The sequence below is a fragment of the Cetorhinus maximus genome, chromosome 11, assembly GCF_964194155.1.
Source record: "Cetorhinus maximus chromosome 11, sCetMax3.hap1.1, whole genome shotgun sequence".
NCBI classification, from domain to species: Eukaryota; Metazoa; Chordata; class Chondrichthyes; order Lamniformes; family Cetorhinidae; genus Cetorhinus; species Cetorhinus maximus.
Window position 1 is genome coordinate 43,964,828 of NC_135889.1, and position 21,641 is coordinate 43,986,468.

General features: G+C 42.5%; 1 protein-coding gene across 1 annotated transcript in view; it reads left to right on the forward strand.

The window, feature by feature from the left end:
- The window catches only part of stat4 (signal transducer and activator of transcription 4), a 137,521-nt gene that overhangs the window by 96,445 nt on the left and 19,435 nt on the right, over positions 1 to 21,641 (forward strand). The window contains exons 10-18 of the mRNA XM_078551862.1: positions 94 to 186; positions 1,099 to 1,158; positions 1,262 to 1,282; positions 1,371 to 1,464; positions 2,266 to 2,310; positions 3,283 to 3,366; positions 9,788 to 9,886; positions 12,629 to 12,764; positions 19,909 to 19,961. Of these exons, the coding sequence (XP_078407988.1) occupies positions 94 to 186; positions 1,099 to 1,158; positions 1,262 to 1,282; positions 1,371 to 1,464; positions 2,266 to 2,310; positions 3,283 to 3,366; positions 9,788 to 9,886; positions 12,629 to 12,764; positions 19,909 to 19,961 (685 nt within the window). The remainder of the gene's footprint in view (positions 1 to 93; positions 187 to 1,098; positions 1,159 to 1,261; positions 1,283 to 1,370; positions 1,465 to 2,265; positions 2,311 to 3,282; positions 3,367 to 9,787; positions 9,887 to 12,628; positions 12,765 to 19,908; positions 19,962 to 21,641) is intronic.

Consider the following 21,641-nt stretch of genomic DNA (forward strand, 5'->3'; position numbering starts at 1 on the left):
CAAGTCATAATTAGATCTTTAATTTCTTGTAACAAGAGTGAGAATGGTCCTTGTAAATAGTGATAAACTTTATTTTTTACCCAATGTATTCAGTTCCTTTGTGGTAGAGAGACAGCCTTGTATGCCAACCCATCCACAGAGACCAATGGTCCTAAAAACAGGAGTGCAGTTCACTGTGAAAATACGGTGAGTATACTTTTTGTGGTTGATAAAAGAATGCTGTGATGAAGTTTTTCTTTTAGTTAACATATGAGGTTTGAACATTCTTGGGCTGTGGTTCTGTCAGTAACACTGACATTGAGCTCACCACTACCCTCCTGCACTGTCCCCATAAGAATGCAGGGTGTTAGTGTGTGGGCACCTCACCTGGATTCTCTAGTGAGTTCCTATGTCACCCTGCGTAAAGACATGCACCTGTCAGCCCCACCCTGCCAGAAACTGTCCGGCTGCCACCCATAGGGGGCTTGATATGAAATATTTTTGTTTGGATCCCAGGTCTGGAAACCACTCCTTCAGCCCCATGGAAGTTCTCACTTATACTCTTCTGTCAGCTGGCATTCCTAAACTCACTAGACACACTGACCTATAACCTTTTCTGTTGATTCTACTGAGGTTGGGAAAGCAACAACTCCAAGTATAAGGAATCCTACCCCTGTCCCTGTCTACACCCACTTTGGAATACCAACTTTGTATTCTGGCCCAGACTGACAAACTCCCACCAGAGTTACAGCAAGAGCCTGCCATATGGCTGAATAAAGTTGGCTCAATAAGTTGTCTTTCTTATTCCTGCACAAGGATGAGTTTTTTTAAAAATAAAAACAAATTGTCCCTTTGCAACATTACTAACACTTCAGTTGTGATGTAGTAGTTGAATGTATGTTTTGAGGCATATTTTGTTTTTGACATAAAGTAGGGCAGTAAGAAGGTGGAGTTAGACTCTGTAATCCCTGTCTGGACAGACAGAGAGGGAGCTGCCCATAAAACATGGAGAACAGCTTCAGCTCTGGGAGCATCGCAGCAGGAGATATCTTAATGTTGAAGTAAATACTAATATAAAAATGAAAATTGCCATTTGTAAAAGTTTCTTTTATTTTATAGATTTTTGGTAAAATTACCTGAGCTGAATTATCAGCTAAAGGTGAAAGCTACAATTGACAAGTAAGTTAAAATTACATTTTATTTTCAACCTAATAAATAGTATTTTAAGTCTGTAGTAAGTTTTTGTTTTGTCTTTTCTCATTTCCTTTCCTTTTGTTTTCAGGGAAAGCTCAACAGCAAGAGGGTAGGGAAAAGAAAATGAAACATTACTCAACTTTTTGAAAAACTGAAGGTTGTTGCAGACATTGTAATGTCATGTTCTCCATTCACAGGTATCGCAAATTTAATATATTGGGCACGAACAGCAAAGTAATGAACATGGAAGAGTCGGTCAATGGAAGTCTTTCTGTGGAATTCAGACACCTGGTAAAAATTCTTCATTTATCTATTTCAAAATGAACAGCTGATGCCAACATTATAACGAATCTACCTGACTGAAAATATTAATTAGGTTTCCCTGATTGCCCAATGAATAATAATCTGGTACAGCATTAAATCAAAAAGAAGGTCCTAGTTTCATTCCTGCTTTGTATTGAGTTGGGCAGGATGTCTGGGCAAGAAAGGAGAAAGGTCCTTAAGAGATCCTACCCCTAATTGCTATTCAGTGACCCCAATGGAAATGATTGGATTGGAACAGGGTTGGACTTGGCTATGATTTCTTCCAAAGATAAAATAGCCAGTTTGGCATTCATTGTCCTATCTGATGGTTGAAAAATGGGCGGGGTGCTACCTTAGTATAACTTGCTTGTTTGGTAGCAATCAAGCCTCTGCGGCAGAAAGTTATTTGTTTGAACCTCAGTCAAAGGCATAATCAAGGCTGATACTCTTGTTTGACATTGTGTACTTTGCTGAATCAGGTAGAAGTTATAAATGTTGTGATAATTATTCAAAGAGGAGCAGGGACTTCTCCTTGTCTGCTGGCCAACGTTCCTCCTTTAAATCAAGGAATCCAATTACTCATTCTATGATTGTAGGACTTTGCTAACACAGGCTGCATAATAATCTTTGCAATTCAGAAATAATTCACTGTGTGAAGTGCTTTGAGATAAGGTACTATTTCTGCAAGTACAGTACAGTATTGGTGTCTGCCAATACCCATGGAAGAATCAGGGCCTTCAGGAGAAAATTAGAAAAAAATACTAATTTAATATTTACATGTTTTGACAGCAACTGAAAGAACAGAAATCTTCTGCAGGAACTAAAGGGAATGAGGTAAAATTTTCCAATCCTCTATTAATTAAATAAGTTGCAGTCAAATAGCCAGAGCAATATTTCCTGCTGTTTCTAAAACAGTATCATGACACGGTGCAAATACTTAATGCTTTGGAATGCATGATGTTAATAGGCTTTTTTTTTCTAAAATACGTTGAAAATATTATAGAACGTGTAAATGCCTTAGGGTGGCTGGGATGGGAATCTATAATTGTGAAGAGGCTGGGACTTGCTTCCACTGGAGCAGAGGAGGCCAAAACAAGGTTCAATTGAGTTTTTTTTTTAAATTATGAGTAGTTTTGATATGGTGAACAAGGAAGGACTATTTCTTCTGATTGGAAAGCCAGTAACAAGGAATCATAAATTTAATATTGTAACTGAGATTGAGGAGAAAGGTTAGGGTAAATTTAATTGTGCAGAGTTGCTGGAGCATGGAATGCTTTGTCACAGAGACTAGTGGCGGCAAAGAACATGGCACCTTCTTAAGGAGAAGTATTTATCTATTTGAAGCAGAGGAATACTCAGAGGTTTGAGGAGGAAGGGGGCAGTGAGATTAATTTTGGATTATTCTACTGAAGAGCTGGCACAGACATGATAACTGAACTGCCATGTTCTCTGCTGTAAACTTATGCAATTAGTTTCATATGCATGATTATTGCATTTAATTGATACTGTATAATGGTGTCAGCATTTCCTTTCTAAATGCCAGATCAGTTTGATCCAAATTCATTCCTAATAAAATTTTATAAAAATTCTAGTCCACAAGCTTCGATGAAAACTGACTCTGGTGCTTATTTCTAAGGTAATTTAGGCTCTCTTAAGCAACCTTTCCAATATACCCCAATTGATTACTTATTAAATAACCTTGAACCTTGTACTAAATTTGAATAATCGAAGTGCTTTTTAAAGTAATACTTGGCTCTTTTTACTGAGCACTCATTTTGCTTGTCATTATTACTCTCTATTCCACAGGGTCCCTTGATTGTCACAGAGGAGCTCCACTCGATCAATTTTGAGACGCAGTTTTGTCATCAAGATTTGGTCATAGATTTAGAGGTGAGTTGATTCAAGCACTTATCAGGAGACTCTGTCAATAACATAACATAATTTACTAATGTAAAAACCTAATCATAAAATGAAAACCCAAAGTGTGAGGGCTCACAACACTGTTTAATGGAGAACTTCTGCTCATCAACATATCTGTTCAACGGGAATTACTCATTGAAAAGGATGGGAACTTATATTTTTACCACAAAGTTCTGATTGTGTGATGAGGACAATATTTCAAATTATCATACAACACTAATAGCTCTTATCAGTTGAGAATCTTTAATCAGCTTCTTTCTTATCTTTCCATCTATAGTACCAATCGTGTCTCCCTCTGAGTTATATGTCACTTTTCCTATCGCTTCCTTGACACATTGCCACCATGTTTCTCTGTATAGCAATTCTCACTTTCGCTCTCTCTTTCTGTACAGTATCTCAATTTTCTCCAAATAGTACTTAATTTTCTAAAAAGTATGTCTCTTTATTACCCTGGAACTGATAAAGCCATAAAAAGATCAATGGTATTCTGGAGTTTATAACTAAAGAATGTAATAACAAATTTATGTGAAAAACTGGTTAGATCACAGTTGGGGCGGCAGTGGTATAGCGATATTGTCCTTACCTGGTCTGGCCTACATGTGACTCCAGACAGCAATGCAGTTGACTCTTAACTGCGCTCTGAAATGCTCAAGCAAGCCACTCAGTTGTCTCAAGTTGTAAAAGGAATGGAACTGGATGGATCACCCTAGACACCGGAAACGACAATACCAAACTCAGCCATGTCGACCCTGCAAAGTCCCCTGGGCGCTAGTGCCAATATTGGGAAAGCTGTCTCACAGACTAGTCAAGCAACAGCCTGACATAGTCATACTCAACCATCCCTGCCGGTGGACAGGACAGACCCAGCAGAGGTGGAGGCACAGTGGTATTAAGTTGGGAGGGAGTTGCCCCGGGAATCCTCAACATTGGCGCTGGACCCCATGAGGTCTCATGGCATCAGGTCAAACATGGACAAAGAAACCTCCTGCTGATTACCACGTACTGTCCCCGCACCCGCCCCACCAATGAATTGGTACTCGTCCAGGTTGAACACCACTTGAAGGAAGCACTGAGGCTGGCAAGGGTGAAGAATGAACTCTGGGTGGGGAACATCAATGTCCATTACCAAGAGTGGCTCGGAAGCACCACCACTGACCGAGCTGGCTGCGTCCTAAAGGTCATAACTGCTAAACTGGGTCTGCGGCAGGTGGTGAGGGAACCAAGAGCTAAAAAGATTCTTGACCTCATCCTCACCACCTGCCTGCCACAGATGCATTTGTCCATGACAGTATTGTCAGTATCGGTAGGAGTGACCACGGCACAGTCCTTGTGGAGACAAAGTCCCGTCTTCACATTGAGGATACCCTCCATTGTGTTGTGTGGCACTACCACCGTGCTAAATGGGATAAATTTCAAACAGATATAGCAACTCAAAACTGGGCAACCATAAGGCGCTGTGGGCCATCAGCAGCAGCAGAATTGTCCTCAACCACAATCTGTAACCTCATGGCCCAGCATATTCCCCACTTTGCCATTACCACCAAACCGGGGGATCAACTTTGGTCCAGTGAAGAGTGTAGGAGGGCATGCCAGGAGCAGCGCCTGGCATACCTAAAAATGAGGTGTCAATCTGGTGAAGCAACAACACAGGACTACTTGCATGCCAAACAGCATAAGCAGCAAGTGAAAGACAGAGCTAAGTGATTTCTCAACCAATGGATCAGATTTAAGCTCTGCAGTCCTGCCACATCCAGCCGTGAATGGTGGTGGTCAATTAAACAACTGACTGGAGTAGGAGGCTCCACATATATATCCAAAACCTCAATGATGGGGGAGCCCAGCACATCAGTGCAAAAGATAAGGCTGAAGCATTCACAACAATCTTCAGCCAGAAGTGCCGAGTGGATGATACATCTCAACCTCCTCTGGAGGTCCCCAGATCACAGGTGCCAGTCTTCAAATCAAGAAACTGCTGGAGGCATTGGATATGGAAAAGGCTATTAGTCCTGACAATATCCCTGCAATAATACTGAAGACTTGTGCTCCAGAACTTGTCAAGCCCCTAGCCAAGCTGTTTCAGTACAGCTGCAATGCTGGCATCTACCTGGCAATGTGTAAAATTGTCCAGGTATGTCCTGTACACAAAAAGCAGGACAAGTCCAATTACTGTCCCATCAGTCTACTCTCCATCATCAGTAAAGTGATGGAAGGGGTCATCAACACCGTTATCAAGTGGCACTTGCTTAGCAATAACCTGCTTACTAACACTCAGTTTGAGTTCCGCCAGGGCCACTCAGCTCCTGACCTCATTAAAGCCTTGGTTCAAACATGGACAAAAGAGCTGATCTCCAGAGGTGTGGCGAGAGTGACTGCCCTTTAAAGCAAGGTAGCATTTGACCTTGTGTGGCATCAGGGAGCCCTAGCAAAATTGGAGTTAATGGGAATCGGGAAAGCTCTCCACTGATTGGAATCATATCTAGCACATAGGAAGATGCTTGTGGTTGTTGAAGGTCAATCATCTCCGTTCCAGGGCATCACTGCAGGAGTTCCTCAGGATAGTGTCCTCAGCCCAACCATCTTCAGCTGCTTCATCAATGACCTTCCTTCCATCATAAGGTCAGAAGTAGGGATGTTCGCTGATGATTGCACAATGTTGAGCAATGCTTCAGATACTGAAGCAGTCCATGTCCAAATGCAGCAAGATGTGGACAATATCCAGGCTTGGGCTGACTAGTGGCAAGTAACATTTACACCACACAAATGCCAGGCAATGACCACCTCTAATAATAGAGAATCCAACCATTGCCCCTTGACATTCAATGACATTACCATCACTGAATCCCCCACTATCAACATCCGGGGGTTAACATTGACCAGAAACTGAGCTGGACTAGCCATATAAATACTGTGGCTACAGGAGCAGGTCAGAGGCTAGGAATCCTGTGGTGAGTAACTCACCTCCTGACTCCCCAAAGCCTGTCCACCATCTACAAGGCACAAGTCAGGAGTGTGATGGAATACTCACCTCTTTGCCCGGACAGCTGCAGCTCCAACAACACTTGAGAAGCTTGACACCATCCAGGACAATGCAGCCCATTTGATTGGCCCCCATCCACAAACATTCACTCCCTCACCACCGACGCACAGTAGCAGCAGTGTGTACCACCTACAAGATGCACTGCAGGAACTCACCAAGGCTCCTTAGGCAGCACCTTCCAAACCAGGACCACCACCATCTAGAAAGACAATGACAGCAGACACATGGGAACACCACCACCTGGCAGTTCCCCTCCAAGTCACTCACCATTCTGATTTGAAAATATATCATTGTCCCTTCACTGTCACTGGGTCAAAATCCTGGAATTCCCTCCCTAACAGCACTGTGGGTGTAATTACACCACATGGACTGCAGCGGTTCAAGAAGGCAGCTCACCGCCACCTTTTCAGGGCAATTAGGAATGGGCAATAAATGCTGGCCTAGCCAGTGATGCCCATACCCCATGAATAAATTTTAAAAATGCAGTTATGTGCTCCATTATTAGAAAAAAAACATTAAAGCCACTGGGAGTGTTCAGTATGAAGTCATTAGAGTGATATCAGGGATTGGAAACTATAGTTATGAGGAGAGATTTCAGATAGTCGAGGGCCGATTTTAAATGTCCCCATCCATACCTAACAAGAGTAAGAGCTAATGTCGAGGCAGCACCACACCTCCCACCTGGCGCAGTACTCTCACCATCTATAACTGTAACTCCCAGGTTTCAGGAGACATGTGACAAGGGCCTCATGAATATTCAAAAGTCATGGTTCCTTGATGTCAATATAGAGTTATATATTCAGTGCTCGATGTTAGTGGTCAGGCCATGATGAGGAGGCCTCATGCCACACTGAACAGGCGCAGAAGAGGTCTAAGATGTTTTAAATTTGTTTTGTCTCCTAGAGGCCATGAGGAGCAGGCATGCACCTTTGGACCCCGAGATAGATAGGTTCTTGATTGGTAAGGGGATCAAAGGTTAAGGGGCGAAGGCGGGAGAATGGGGTTGAGAAACTTATCAGCCATGATTGAATGCTGGAGCAGACTCGATGGGCCGAATGGCCTCATTTCTGCTCCTACGTCTTATGTCTAAGGAAACTCTGGGCTTCCTCCTCTTGGTGCTTTCTCCCCAGTCACAAGCCCCAGCCAGCGGAAACTGTTATTGCGTGTCTCCTGCTGTGGCTTGCATCTGTAAGAAATCCCACCATTACCTTCACATCTTTCCCACCAGGTTCAGGTGGGAGTCAGTCCAGGAATATTGTAAAGAAGCCTGGAGTTAAAATATGAGCTAGCATGAGCCGCTGCTGGCTCCATGCTCACCTCTTGCCCTAAGATAAGTTGGGGTCAGGGTCATTTCCAGGAGAGAAAGCTTAGATGTTTTAAAAGTTATGAAGGTTTTGATATGGTGTAAGGAGCAAGACAGCTTCCTCTAGTTAGGAAGTTAACAATAAAGGGGCATTAATTTAAAATAGTAAGACAATAAGGACACATCTTCAATGTCTGCTGCTTGTGGCTTATTTTTCTTTGAAACTTTGTTCACTTTGTTTTAAAGCATAATAGGTAAAGGAAACTTAATCCCATAGAAGAAAAAAAGATCAAAAATGCCAAAATATAGCATGGCATTTAGCTTTTGTTCCTTTATTCAAAGCATTACTTATATTTCTCAATTTTAATCAGTTGTTTGTGTAGCCTTTGGTTTAGTCATTTCAAATTACTGACTCAAATACTGAGACTTTCCACAACTTATAATGCTTGCTATATTTATTTCTTTTTGTTCAACCTCCTTAACTGGTTTGTGTCAATTCAGATCTATGTTTACCTTCTGCCACTAATTTAATGTTTCTCTTACTTCATGGATAATTTTAGTAATTAGTTTGCTGCAGTAACATTTTGGCACTGCATGTAACACTTGAACTGTTACAAGGGTTCAAACTTGAACAGAATAAATAATGACACTGGCAAAGGGTGTAGGGTTATCAAATTCCTCGAACTAATTTTGTTGTACTCTGTTTCAAAATCAGAGGGATATGAATAGCACACTGTTAGCTGATGAACAGGTGAATAAAATCATGCAGGACCCACCAATGAAAAATAAAACTTAGAAACTGAGTTCTTTCAATTCAGTTGCACCCTCATTTTATAAATACCCCACAGAAACTGAATCCTCCCAATCCAGTTTGTGTTTATCTTTTAAAGTACAGGACAACTGGCCTCTTTCGTCCAGCACCCTTACTTTAAAGTCTTAGTTTAAACTATGAGATCAAAGACTTACGCATCCAGTTGTCTGAATGATCTCCACAAAGTTGAATCTTCCACACATTTTCCAGCCTTGCCCTTCAATTTCTTTACTTTGACTCACAGAAAAACCACTGGTCTCTTTCACCCAGGCCTTCTGTCTTCCATTCAGACATAGAAAACTGGCACCTCCCCTCTGCTCTCTGCTTTAGCTCAACCAGGAAACTCAACCTGATACTCACAAGCTTTCCATTTAGCTAGCCTAGCTGGTTCCTTCTAGTCTCTGTTCACACCTGGAGTGCTGATCAGATGTCCAGGGGAAAAGCCATAACTTCTGAAGCATTAGCCAATGTCCAGCTCTATAACAAGGGCGAAGGAAAGGCACACATTTCTTATGTCCCTTTGTACATGTGTTCGGAACCTGTGGTGATCAAGCACTGGTTACTCCCTGCATGGTCAGCTCTGTGAATGGTGAAAATGTGATGTCACTCCCCACGGACAGAGTCCCTATGCACTGTTTCAAAATGCCCTTTTGACTGTTATAAAACCCCCAAACATTCCTCATATTTGATAAGCATCATCCAAGTCTATCATCACACTGTTTCAAGGGCCCCCATTCCCTAACCACAATGATAACCTGTGAAGTTTCAAAATTCCCTTAATAAGATTCTTCCTGTTCGTGTCTTGATAATCATAGGTATTTGTACCATTGGGATGTCTGCAGTAAAACTCAACCCATACCTGATCCTACAATTATAATTTCAGAGGTAAGGTCAGGAGTTGGCCTTCAGCAGACTCCCCACCCCACCTTCCCAATGCTGGGTCCCTTGATCGCCCTGAGTGCCTTTCAACGAGGAGTTCACCCTCCACAAGGCCACAGGCAAACCCAACAGGGTTTGCTTGTTAGTCACTCAGCATGAGAGTCCCCCCACCTGCTGCTGGTAAAATACCAACGGCAGCAGGATGAGGCTGTTAAGTGAGTACTTGGGGGGCGGAGGGTGTGTGGAGGTGCTGGGGCAGGGGCATTAAATTCTGGCTTTGTATTTCATATAGAACATTATACACATGAGGCCTCAAGGAGTTAAATTAATGCTTGTGTTTGCCTTTAATTTTAAATAACAGACCAGTTCTTTGCCTGTAGTAGTCATCTCCAATGTGAGTCAGCTGCCTAGTGGCTGGGCGTCTGTTATATGGTGCAACATGCTAATGAATGATCTCAAGGTAAGTTAATCAATCTTCTTGGTTTTTTCAGTCTGAAAATGAAAACATAGTATACATCAATTATCTTAAACATCTTAAAAAGCAAAAATCTTCACACAATTCCTTTTGATGTTTTCCATTATATGTTCATCTGCCCCATTTATAATGGGCACTGCCAACATAAACTTGTCATGCTGTAATTATACCCTTCAGCCAGTGGTTGGACTGTAACACATCAGTTATGCATTTCCCAGTATTAGTTTGGTCTGCAGAGAAGCTCCAGCCAGCTCTGATACTCTACTCTCAAATTGTTAGCAGTTATATTATTGATCAGAACAACTTTAATGTAGAAAATCTTATTTCTTAAAGGATGAATGGAAAAATGTCAAAGCCAAACAAGGAAAGATTAGGGGTGGGGGCAAGGGCAGATGCAGGATGGTAGTGGGGGTGATCAAAAGCTCAGTAATAGAGTTTTAAGAAGGCTCTTAAATAGAGGGAGGTGGAAAGGCAGGGAATCAACAACAGGGCAGAATAGTTAAAACAGTTTCCCCAACAGTGACATAGAGAAACCTGTATTATTTAAAACAAACACTTAGTATTTTAAGTAACAGTTTTTTTTTAAAAATCATTCTCAGGATATGGACATTGCTAGCAAAGCCAGCATTTATTGCCCATGCGTCGTTTCTCCCAAGATATTGCCTGGAGACCCTTAACAAATACCCTCCTCTGCTGTGCTTCATTCCCTTGTTCTAGCATTAATACATTTCCCTGCTGCCTCTTGACACTCTCACTCTCACCCAATACCGGCAGGGTGCCCTCAAGAAAAGTCTATTTCCTTCCTTTTCTCAGTGGCAGCCTGCAAACCAGTAGCAACCCCACCCCGCTCAACACCACCTTCTCAAGGGCAATTAGGGATGGGCAACAAATGCTGGCCTTGCCACATCCCATGCAAAGATAAAAAAAAACATCCTCCTCCAGCCCTTCTCCACTGTCATCTAGCTGGGTGGGACTGCTCTCTCCACTCTTACCTATAGAATATTATCTATTGTATCATTTGCAATGGCTTCTCTTCCTGCTCCTTCACCATTAGTTCTGGTGTCCCCTAGGAAGTATCCTTGGCCCCCTGCTATTTCTCATCTATGCGCTGCCCCTCAACAACATCATCTGAAAAAGCATCATTGGTTTTCACATCTACACTGATGATACCCATCTCTGCCTCACCACCACCTCTTTTGACCTCCACTTTTACTAAATTATCAGACTGTTTATCCAACATCCCATACAAGATGAGCTGAAATTTCCTCCAATTAAATATTGGGAAAACTGATGTCATTGTTTTAAGTCTCCGCTCCAAACTCCATTTCCTAGCTACCGACTCCATCCCCATCCCAGGCAATTGTCTGAGACTGCACCAGACTTTTTGCAACATTGGTGACATAGTTGACCCTGAGTTGAGCTTCCGACTATATATTTGCACCATCACTCAGGCTACCTAGTTCCATCTCCGTAACATCGCCTGACTTCACTCAGTTCATCTGCTGCTGAAACCCTCACCCATGCCTTTGTAACTTCCAGACTTGACTATTGCAACTCATTCCTGGCTCATCTCTCACAGTTATACCCTTTGTAAGCTTGAGGCCATTTGAAACTCTATTGCCTATTTCCTAACTCGCACCAGTTCCTTTCACCTATCACCCCAGTCCTGCTGATCTACATTGGCTCCCCCTCAGCAGCATTTTAATTTTAAAATTCTCATCTTGGTTTTCAAATACCTCCATGGACTGGCCCCTCCCTATCTCTGTAATCTGCAGTCCTACGGATATCTGCGGTCCTCCAATTCTGGCCACTTAACCATTGGTGGCCATACCTTCAGTTGCCTGGGCCCCAAACTCTGGAATACCCTCCCTATACTTCTGATTGAATGGTGGAACAAGTTTGACAGACTGAAAGACCTACTCCTGGATTTGTGTTTCTGTAAACTCATTAACCTGTTTGTACTACACAACTGTGGCCTTCCCTAATTACTTACTACACAACTCCATAAACTTCTTGACAAAAAGTTTGGCTGACTTCCTATGTTGCCTCTAAGCAATGTTGCTGTGCAGCAACCCAAACCCATGCAGTATGTGCACAAGTCAGCCGCTAAGTTACCACACATACGCGGCCACACAAAAGAATTTACAGGTGCCACGCACTTGAATTACCCATACACTTCAAAAAAAAATTGGACAGTACTTCTTACTTCCCTTCTTACTCAGCTTCTCAATTTGGGATTGTCCTTAAATCCTTCATAATAGTGAATATTTTGCCTACATCAATTTTGCCAGTTTCCTCCAAATTCTTGATAGCTGGAATTTTCTATGCCGCTTTCGTGGGAGTGTTAACATTTGTTCTTTGATTAGTTGCTTAGAACTGCATACAACACACTGGGGTTTGACCAGTAACATTCTCACAATGACAGCGCATAAATTTTTACAGGAGATTTTAGTTAGATTTGATAATAGATCAACTGTATGAGAAAAGCTGCAAATGCTGGGAACACCCTGTTAGCGCCTGTTTCTTTTTAAAGAAAGACAGGCTAAAGTTTTGGGCGTAACCCTTCAACAAAACCTCTCGAAGTTCTGACAGATGGTAAGACAAGAAATGTTAGCACGTTTTTTCTCTTTGCTGTTACAGCGGCTGATACTTCCAGTGTCTTCTGTCTTTATCCATTATCTTGAAACAAGAGCTGGTTAAGTATGTTATGTACCTTTCATTTTGCAGAATTTGGCTTTGTTCACCAACCCACCCACTGCCACTTGGAGTCAGCTTTCAGAGGTGCTGAGTTGGCAGTTCTCCTCTTACGTGGGACGAGGTTTGAATTCAGATCAGCTCAACATGTTGGCAGAGAAGCTGCTGGGTAGGTTAAAAAAAACATCAAAGACTAACTGGATTTAGCTGACGCATCCCAATGCGCATGAATATTTCCGTGGTTAAAATCAGTGAAGAGAAACCAATACGCTGAAACGTCAGACTCCCCCTCATCTCCCCGCACACCTCCCCCACCCCCCACCCCCGCCACCGCCACAAAAATTGCAGGCAATGACTTTTGCCTCATTGCCACCCTGGAAATCTTTTCCCATCACTGGTCAGCCAGAGTGTCCCCCACTCCCCCGGGTCAGGTGATAGGCCCATTTAAAGCATTAATTGTAATCCCATAACACACTTGGGACCCCAGTTGTTATTTTCGGCCTGAACTGGGTAGATCTTCCAACATTTGCGCTCCAACCCAGTGCATGGTTAAAGATCCCAAAATTAAATTTCTGTTAACTTTTTCAGGGTTGGGGCACTAGAGGAGTTCCTTCTGCCTCCAGGAACACATTCTGGACCACTTTTACTTCCTCCTCCCTTTTACTTACCTTCTGGTGCCCTGGAAACCAAGCTTCCCATTATTTCCTCGAGCAGGCAGGCTGGCCCAGGGCCAGGTTAAAATTTCCCAAGATTTGTTGTGGAAAACACCTTCAATTATCTACTAATATATTCCCATGCAGGACTTGTTGTTATTATTATTTTACTTAAATCTCCTGTTCCTTTCAAAGTTGCTTTGCTGTTAAGTCCAGAATTTTTGATAAAATTTCCTTTTATTTTGACCTTGCTTATTTCACATTTTTTTAACTTCAATCCAGTCAGCAATAAAATCCAAATGTCCAACTATAAGGGCTAAATTTGGTTGTTCGGCTTCATTGATAGGTTAAAGTTTGGAATTGAAATGCTCAGAAAGCAGGCAGGGGGAACCAAAGGATGGATTCAGGAGAGGAAATAACTATCCATCTACAAAAATAAAGCAAAAACATGTTAAAATTCTTATTTTAAAATAGCCAGAGAATATTAGGTGATGAGGAATATGGAGTAACAGTGACAAATGATCCTATAAATTAATTTCTGAGAATATTTATCCTCCAATGAGGGCATGACATATTAGCATGGATAATGGATTGGCTTAGTAATAGGAAACAGAGAGTCAGGTTAAATGGATCAATTTAAGGTTAGCAAACCATAACGAGTGGTGTACCACAGGTTCAGTGCTGGGGCCTCAACCATTTATGACCTACATTAATGACTCAGATGAAGGGACTGTATTATGGACAAATTTGCTTATGATACAAGGACTGGTAGGAAAGAAAGTTGTCAGGAGGATACAAAGAGTTTGCAAAGGAATATAGATAGACTAAGTGAGTGGGCAAAAATTTGGCAGATGGAGTATAATGTGGGAAAATGTGAGGCTGTCTACTTTGACAGGAAGAATAGAAAGGTAGAATATTATTTAAATAGAGAGAGTGCGTAATGCTGTGGTGCAGAGGACCTGGGTGTCCCTGTAAATAAGTCATAAAAAGTTAGCATGCAAGTACAACGAGTAATTAGGAAGACAAGTAGAATGCTGACCTTTATTGCAACGGGATGGAGTACAAAAGTAGAGAAGTCTTGTTGCAATAGAATGGGGCATTGGTGAGACTGCACCTAGTATACTATGTACAGTTTTGGTCTCCTACTTAAGGAGGGATATACTTGCATTGGTTCAGAGAAGGTTCGCTAGGCTGATTCCTGGGATGAAGGGGTTGTCTGATGAAGAAAGGTTAAGTAGGTTGTGCCTATACTCACTGGAGTTTAGAAGAATGAGAGGTGATCTTATTGAAATGTATAAGATTCTGAGGAGGTTGACAGGTGTTGAAAGGATGTTTTCCCTTGTGGGGGACCTAAAATTAGGGGGCACAGTTTAAAAATAAGGAGTCTCCCATTTAAGACAGAAGTGAAGAGGAATTTTTTCTCTGAGGGTCATTATTCTGTGCAAAGTGGAGTTAAGGCTGTAATCAGATCAGCCATGATCTTATTAAATGGCAGAGCAGGCTCGATTGGCTGAATGACCTGCTCCTGCTCCTATTTCTTATGATGTTATAACATTTCTTTTTTCCCCAAACATTTAATCTTTGCAACAAGCTGATGTATATCTGACATTAATTTTCTCTACTACTGCTGCAAGATTTCTGGTCTCTGCTCACGGCAGTGCAACTGAGATCAGTACATCAGAGTAGGGGGAGATTCTCCAAGGAGACATCATCACCCAGTCCTTATTATTATGTTGCCTGATGCTTTTATGCTGGGCGAGATTTTAAATTCTCATTTGCACAGACCTTGATTCTTTACATCTTCTTCAGCACCTGTGCAGGACAAGTTACTTAAAGTGTTTTTTGAGTGCAAAGTGCATGATGTTTAGCAGGGTTATCTGATGTCTGAATTTAAATGCAGGATACTGATTGCAGTGCTCCATTTGGTAGATTGTTTGGCAGCACATGCCTAACCATTTTGTGTACACTTAGTTATTCACTGAAAATCAATAGACTTGAAACTCGGGCCTTTTTTTATTACAAATGGCCAATCAGTAATGGCAGTTTTATGGAAAGTTGAAAACTTTCCCTTATAGCTACTTACAAGAAAATTCCTTAGCTATCACGTCACAGAGTTATGCGACATGGGTGATAGCCTTTGACAACTGATTAATGAATTAGTCATTTTGGAATTTATTGGTTTGACCTTCTAAGCTCTTTATTCTAGCATCAAAATCTTCCATATTTGTGCACTTATTTTGGTTAAAATAATTCACCTTCCTTTGCTTCAATTATATATAGGAAAGAAATACTGAAGGACTTTCTCAACAACATACCACAACACACACACTCAGGCACATATTCTTGGCCGTCTACCAAGTAATATGGAACAACGAAGGTCTACTGTACTGTTATTAACATTGCTCATCTCTCTCTTGCAAATACATATGAAATTTGTGCTTCCTCTTCCATGTCTACCAACTACTCAATTTTAGCTCCCCTTTCTACAATAGGATTATTGACTACCATTTAGTAGGCTGCCTGAAAAATGATAAAACTTACCCAAAAGAGAAAGCTGAGTTTGTAGGTCTTCCAAAGCTTTCGTTTGAATGATGTTCCATAAATGTTTTTCCACTGCACTGATGTTAAACTCATACTTGGGACAGCAACAGAGGAAATGACTGACTTGCCTTGATATTTACTGAAAGCTAGATGTACATACTTTTTGGCAGAGATTCTAAAGCAATTTAATACTTGTATTGTGGTAAAGCCTCAACAACAGAAGGATTGAAAAGTAGCCTTTGAAAAGAAGACTACTTTTACTGAGGTTGTAGGAATGATTAGCCTAAAAACCTTTCAAATGATCTGTCACATTGAGAGTTTTCACATAAAATTAATTTTACTAGGAGATATATGTGCTAAATTGAAAAGATGTGGTAAATTTAAATGACTAAAAAAGAGCAACTTATTTGGCAGTAAATTGTTCCTGATTTAGAAACAACTTACAGCATAGGGCGATATTTAATGGAGACGACACAGATCTCGCCCGCCGACTGGAGATCCAGCAAGAGTCCTGCATTGCCTCTTTTAGGGAAGGTCCACCGAATTAAGTATCACCCAGGCACTGAACCGGAAACTAGTGGGCCTTCCCCAGGATCAAGGACTCCAGGGGCAGAAGTCCCAACCACCAAGGAATGCCGGTCAATCAGAGGAAAACGTTGTTGAAGGAAAACAATTCTCTTTGTTCCAAGCTCATAGAAATGTTTTTTCACTAGCAGGATTGTACAATTCAGTACCACTCGGGAAGCATTGACTGCTGCCGGTACAACACCCACTGGAGGCCTAGGATCGCTGGACCCCACTCATAGATGAGTGATGGCAGGAGAGGGGTGTGGGAAAGGGGTGAGGAAGGCACGCCCCCCGCCCCCCGCCCCCCACCTCAGTGGGTCCTCCCTAATGCTGGGGCCCTTGATCAGGCACTGAGTGCTTTGAACGCGGGATCCTCCCTTGGAGCCTGCGAGCAACATCGCACAGGTTCTCTTGTCATGCTGCCCACGTGGCAAGCTCCCTGCATGGCAAGCCCCCACCTGCCGCTGCATTAATTCCAGCGACAATGGGTAAGTCCCTTAATTGCACTTAAGGGCCTCAGTTGGCAACGGGGCAAAATGTCTGTCGACAAGCCTTCCGACCACGGACTTAATCAGGATGAGGCAGAAAGGTGACAAGGTCCCCACCCATCACCCTCTCACTTGATTAAATGCCCCCCAGCACCAAACTCACTGAGGGAGAGCATTAAATTCTGCCCACAGTGTCAAAAAGCATACACATTGTGCAGAGTTTGCACTTGAAACCTTTGTATCCAGAAGGAAATGAAAAAAAAACAAAGTACCATGGATCAATTATATTCTTTTAGCTCCCTGGTTTTGCATTGAACTGTACAATGCTGATAACCAAAAAACATTTCTATGAATTTGAAACTGAAGAGAATTCTTTTCCTTGAACAGTTGGGACAAGAGGCAGAATCTTCCATTCTGGAGTCTAAGTCAGGTGGCAGACGAGAAAGTCGGCATGGTTCGCGTGTTCAGCCACCTGACGGAAGATTTTCTGTTGTTCAGTCTATTAACTATGCATCCATGAAAAGCACGGCGAATCTCGTAGTGGGCCGGGCAGGAAGGCGCCCATTCCGCTGTTACCTCATGGGGTGGAAGGTCCTGGCACCATATTTAAAGGGCACCTGGACAGACATTCACTCATTGCAGGCCAGGAGCTCTGCATTACTCCTCCAGAGTCCTCGTAGCCACAGCTCATGCTGGAGAAACTGGCAGATGTGAGCAACCACAAGCCAGGATACATGAAGGTGCTGTCAGCATTGCCTTTTGCTCACTACCTGCGATACACCTATGGTCGGGCCAATGCTCGCTGCTGCAGTGGACCCTGTTTGCCAGCATCTTGATCTTCTTGAGGTTTAGCAGCCTCTTACTGCTCAGGTCCTTGTTCCTCCTGGCCCTGTGCCAACTTGCGATGGGCCCTCCTCCTTACCTGGATGAGAGCTATTACCAAGACAGGGTTGTCTGCAGCCTGCATCGATGCCTCAGTAGATATCTGTACGAATCGAAGTGATAAATTTAGTGAGCATGCCCTTTACAGGTTTCCCTCCATCTCAGGGCCAGCATGCCAGTGCTAAGCCATTCGCCTGGCCTCCAGCTAGACATGGCATTCCCACCCCACCCCTTCCAGGTGAAGGATATCCTGGAGGACCAGAGATGGGTGTTCCTCCCGTTCATACATTACTGCCTATGGAGACATTGCTCTTTGACCAGGTTGATGAGAGCCATGTGCAAGAAGCCTCCCTCTGCCACTATTCCGCTTGTCTCCACTACCCTCAAGACTCTGTCAGGAGACCGTTGCCTTGGCAGCACAGAAAGACTAACCACATGATCCCTTGTCAGCTATGACCATTCACCCAGAAAGATGGAGGTTTGGAGTCGCGAGTTGGCTGCCATCCACCAGCTGTGCCCCTTGGAGGTATCCACCTCCTACCCTCACTTCATCCCTGCCTCTGCCTGCAGCAGAAGGCAAGTGGCACAGAATGAACAGCAGCTCCACACCTTGCTGGGATCTTGATGTTATGAGACCCATGAATTGGAAACAAACCTGCTGCGTGTGGGCTTCACCATAGAGAGAAGAACACAACTGAGCATGGTTAACATATTTATTAGGTGTCACTTTAGTCAACCGCTTCTGCTGACCTTGAACTCCACCCACCCAAAAGGACCCTCCTCCCACTTCGAGGGATCTCATTTGCTGACTAAATGCACTGTCATGGTCACATTTGAAAAATGGTGTGTGTCACCTTCCAGACTTGGTCCACCACCTTTTACCCTCCCCCTATCACCCACCAACTTCACCCTATCACCTTTGACCCACCCAGCATCACCATTCCTCTCCCCTCTGTCACCCTTGAACCTCCTTTCATCACCCTGGACCCTATCACGATCCACCTCCACATGCCTTCCCTTCCCTCGAAGCTGACAACTGTTACCACCCCCATGCCCTCTCCCATTATCCGAGCCACCTGCCTGGTCCCCCTTTATGACCCACTTGATGAGACCTTCACCTACCAGACTCTCACCCTGGACCTGCCACCCCACCATGTCCCATTCCCCCGTCTAATTGACTGCTCCCTCCTATCTCGAGTACTCTGAGTTCACCCCTCAGGACCCCACTGTTGACACCACTGACCCCGCCTTCTAAAACACCCCCTCTCCCCTTCCCCAGTAACTCGGTCCCCCCCGCCCCAACCCCGCAACCCCCGACTTCCTCGGACACACTCTCTCTCCCTCCTCTTCCCGGATAACTGGGTTCCCCCCTACCCCTTCCCCAGACACATACTCCCACCCCCTTCCCCAGACACTCTCTCCCTCTCCGCTTCCCTAGACACTCTCCACCCCCCACTTTCCTGGACACAATCGCTGTCCTCCCCCGCATCCCCCCCCCCACCCCCCCACCCTTTCCTGGACATATTCTGTCCCTCCTCACATTATACACAGTCGTAAAACTGAAGGTTCTACATTCTCGCTGGCGGGGAACTCAATTTGGAGGGCAAACTTAATTCTGGCGAGTTGGACTGTTAATGAGCATGCATGAGATGCTAATGCATTTCAATAGGGCTCCCGACCTTATTTGCCAGGAAGCTCAACCCACTTTTAACCCACCTTGAAAGTCGGGAGAACAAAATTCCAACAATTTATCCCACTGTCAGGAAACAGATATTTTACCTCCTGCCAAATTAAGTGCCCCCACCCACAATGACTCCCGCTGCTGGCGGGACCGGAAGATTCCAACTAAAGATGGACCATTTATTATTAAACGTGCTATTTTACAAAGGAATTGGCATTGTGGTATGTAGTATACTGGCAGGTAGATTTCCATAAAATTTTAAACTCCTTTGTAAAAATTCAACAATGATTTAGTACATATAGTATACAGGAAGTCTTCACTCTGTTATTTATAATAGTCCAAAGCATGGATTTTAAACCTAGTGCAAGTAGCAGTTTAATAGAGCCTTAAACAATCGACAACAAAAATGGGTAATGCTGCAAATTAGAATTAATAATATTTTCAGAAAATCATATTCAATTGTGGTTTTATATATTCATTTGATATTTTGTTAATTTCTAGGACAACAGCTGAGTTACAATGATTGCCACGTTTCATGGAATAAGTTCTGTAAGGCAAGTATTTTAATATTTTTAAGAGCTAATTGGTGCCTTTGCCATATTATCCCTTAGAATGTAAAAATCTCAATAATACCTGAACTCCAGAATTAGAGAGTGCAACTTTCATATTATTGCAGTGCTGTGTACACTATCCTCCTCAACTATACATACAACTTAGCATTTTTCTCAACTGTTTTCTATTCAAGAGGGCAATACAGGGCAAGGAACTTTTAATACAAATTAGTTTCCTTTTTATGTTACACCAATATAATTTAGCAAGGATCTTCAATTAGGAGACAGCGTTATTTGCATGATTGCTGAACACCACCCCATACCCCAGTAGCATAACATCTGATGTTAGGTGTGAGGTCTGAGAGGTGCTTAGCTAACATCTGTCAGAGACTTTGCATTGATAGTCCCACTCAACAAAATATCCTTCTTTGATCAATTGTATGTAATTAAAAATTAATAGATGCATTCAATGTTTCACCTTTTGTGCTGAAATAAGTGTTATGCACAAGTTCATTGCTCACTACATTAATGCACCAACAAACTAATGCTGCAGTTTCAGATAAGCTGTTCTCTGATTCATACTTTCCTTTGAATTACTTTGTATTCTGTTTTCTTTGGATAAATCAGTCCTTCCCATTCCTGCTGAGAATCATATGAATTATTGCTGATGTGAGATAGTTGTCCAACTTTGCTGATCCAGAAAGTGGACTAACCATGAAATCCTTTATAATTTTCTGTTAATATGTTTTAATACCAAAAATCCAAACACAACAGCTTTCTCTTGTTTGGATTTTTTAAAAAAACTATATCCAATAAAAGAGCTTTTTCTTTCGTACATCACGCCACCATTTCCGAACGTAAAATAATTGTTCCGCCCAAAAATTGATTAGCGTAATGAGTATGGTTAGACTAAAAATGAACTTCTGTAAATGCAAATAATTGAGATTGGATCTATATGATTCTGAAATTGTTTGTTCAGTAAAATGTGTTAAGCTGTTTATTTTACATATTGTGTGCCACTTAATAAATTTTGATAAGTGGGCACGGAGTGCCAACCAGATGCTGATTGCCACTCCGAGGAAATTGCAGCCCAAGATCCCACCTAGCGCTCCACGGAATGATCTACCACTACATTGACACAAAATAAAAACCCAAACTCCAAATTGGCTGAGTAACAGAAGTAAATTAACAAAATAGCAAATAATACATTCATAAATTTTCCCCCTTTACGTTTTTTTAGCTTGGGGATCGAAGTATTGTATCCCAACCAAAGTATTTACAAATATTTACAATCAATATCAATTACTTAGTTGAAGGGACCGAGTGCATGGTAGCTAAATTTGCCGATAACACGAAGATAGGTAGGAAAGTTAGTTGTCAAGATGAGGTAGAGGGTCTGCAAAGGGATATAGACAGGTTAAGTGAGTGGGCAAAGATTGGGCAGAACGAGCATAATGTAGGAAAATATGAACTTGTCCACTTTGGCAGGAAGAATAGAAAAGCAGTATACTATTTAAATGGAGAGTGATTGCTGAGCTCAGTGTCACAGAGGGATCTGGGTGCCCTGGTACATGAATCATAAAAAGTTAGTATGCAGGTTCAGCAAGTGATTAGGAAGGCAAATGGAATGTTGGTGTTTATTGCAAGGGGAATGGAATATAAAAGTGGGCAAGTTTTAATGCA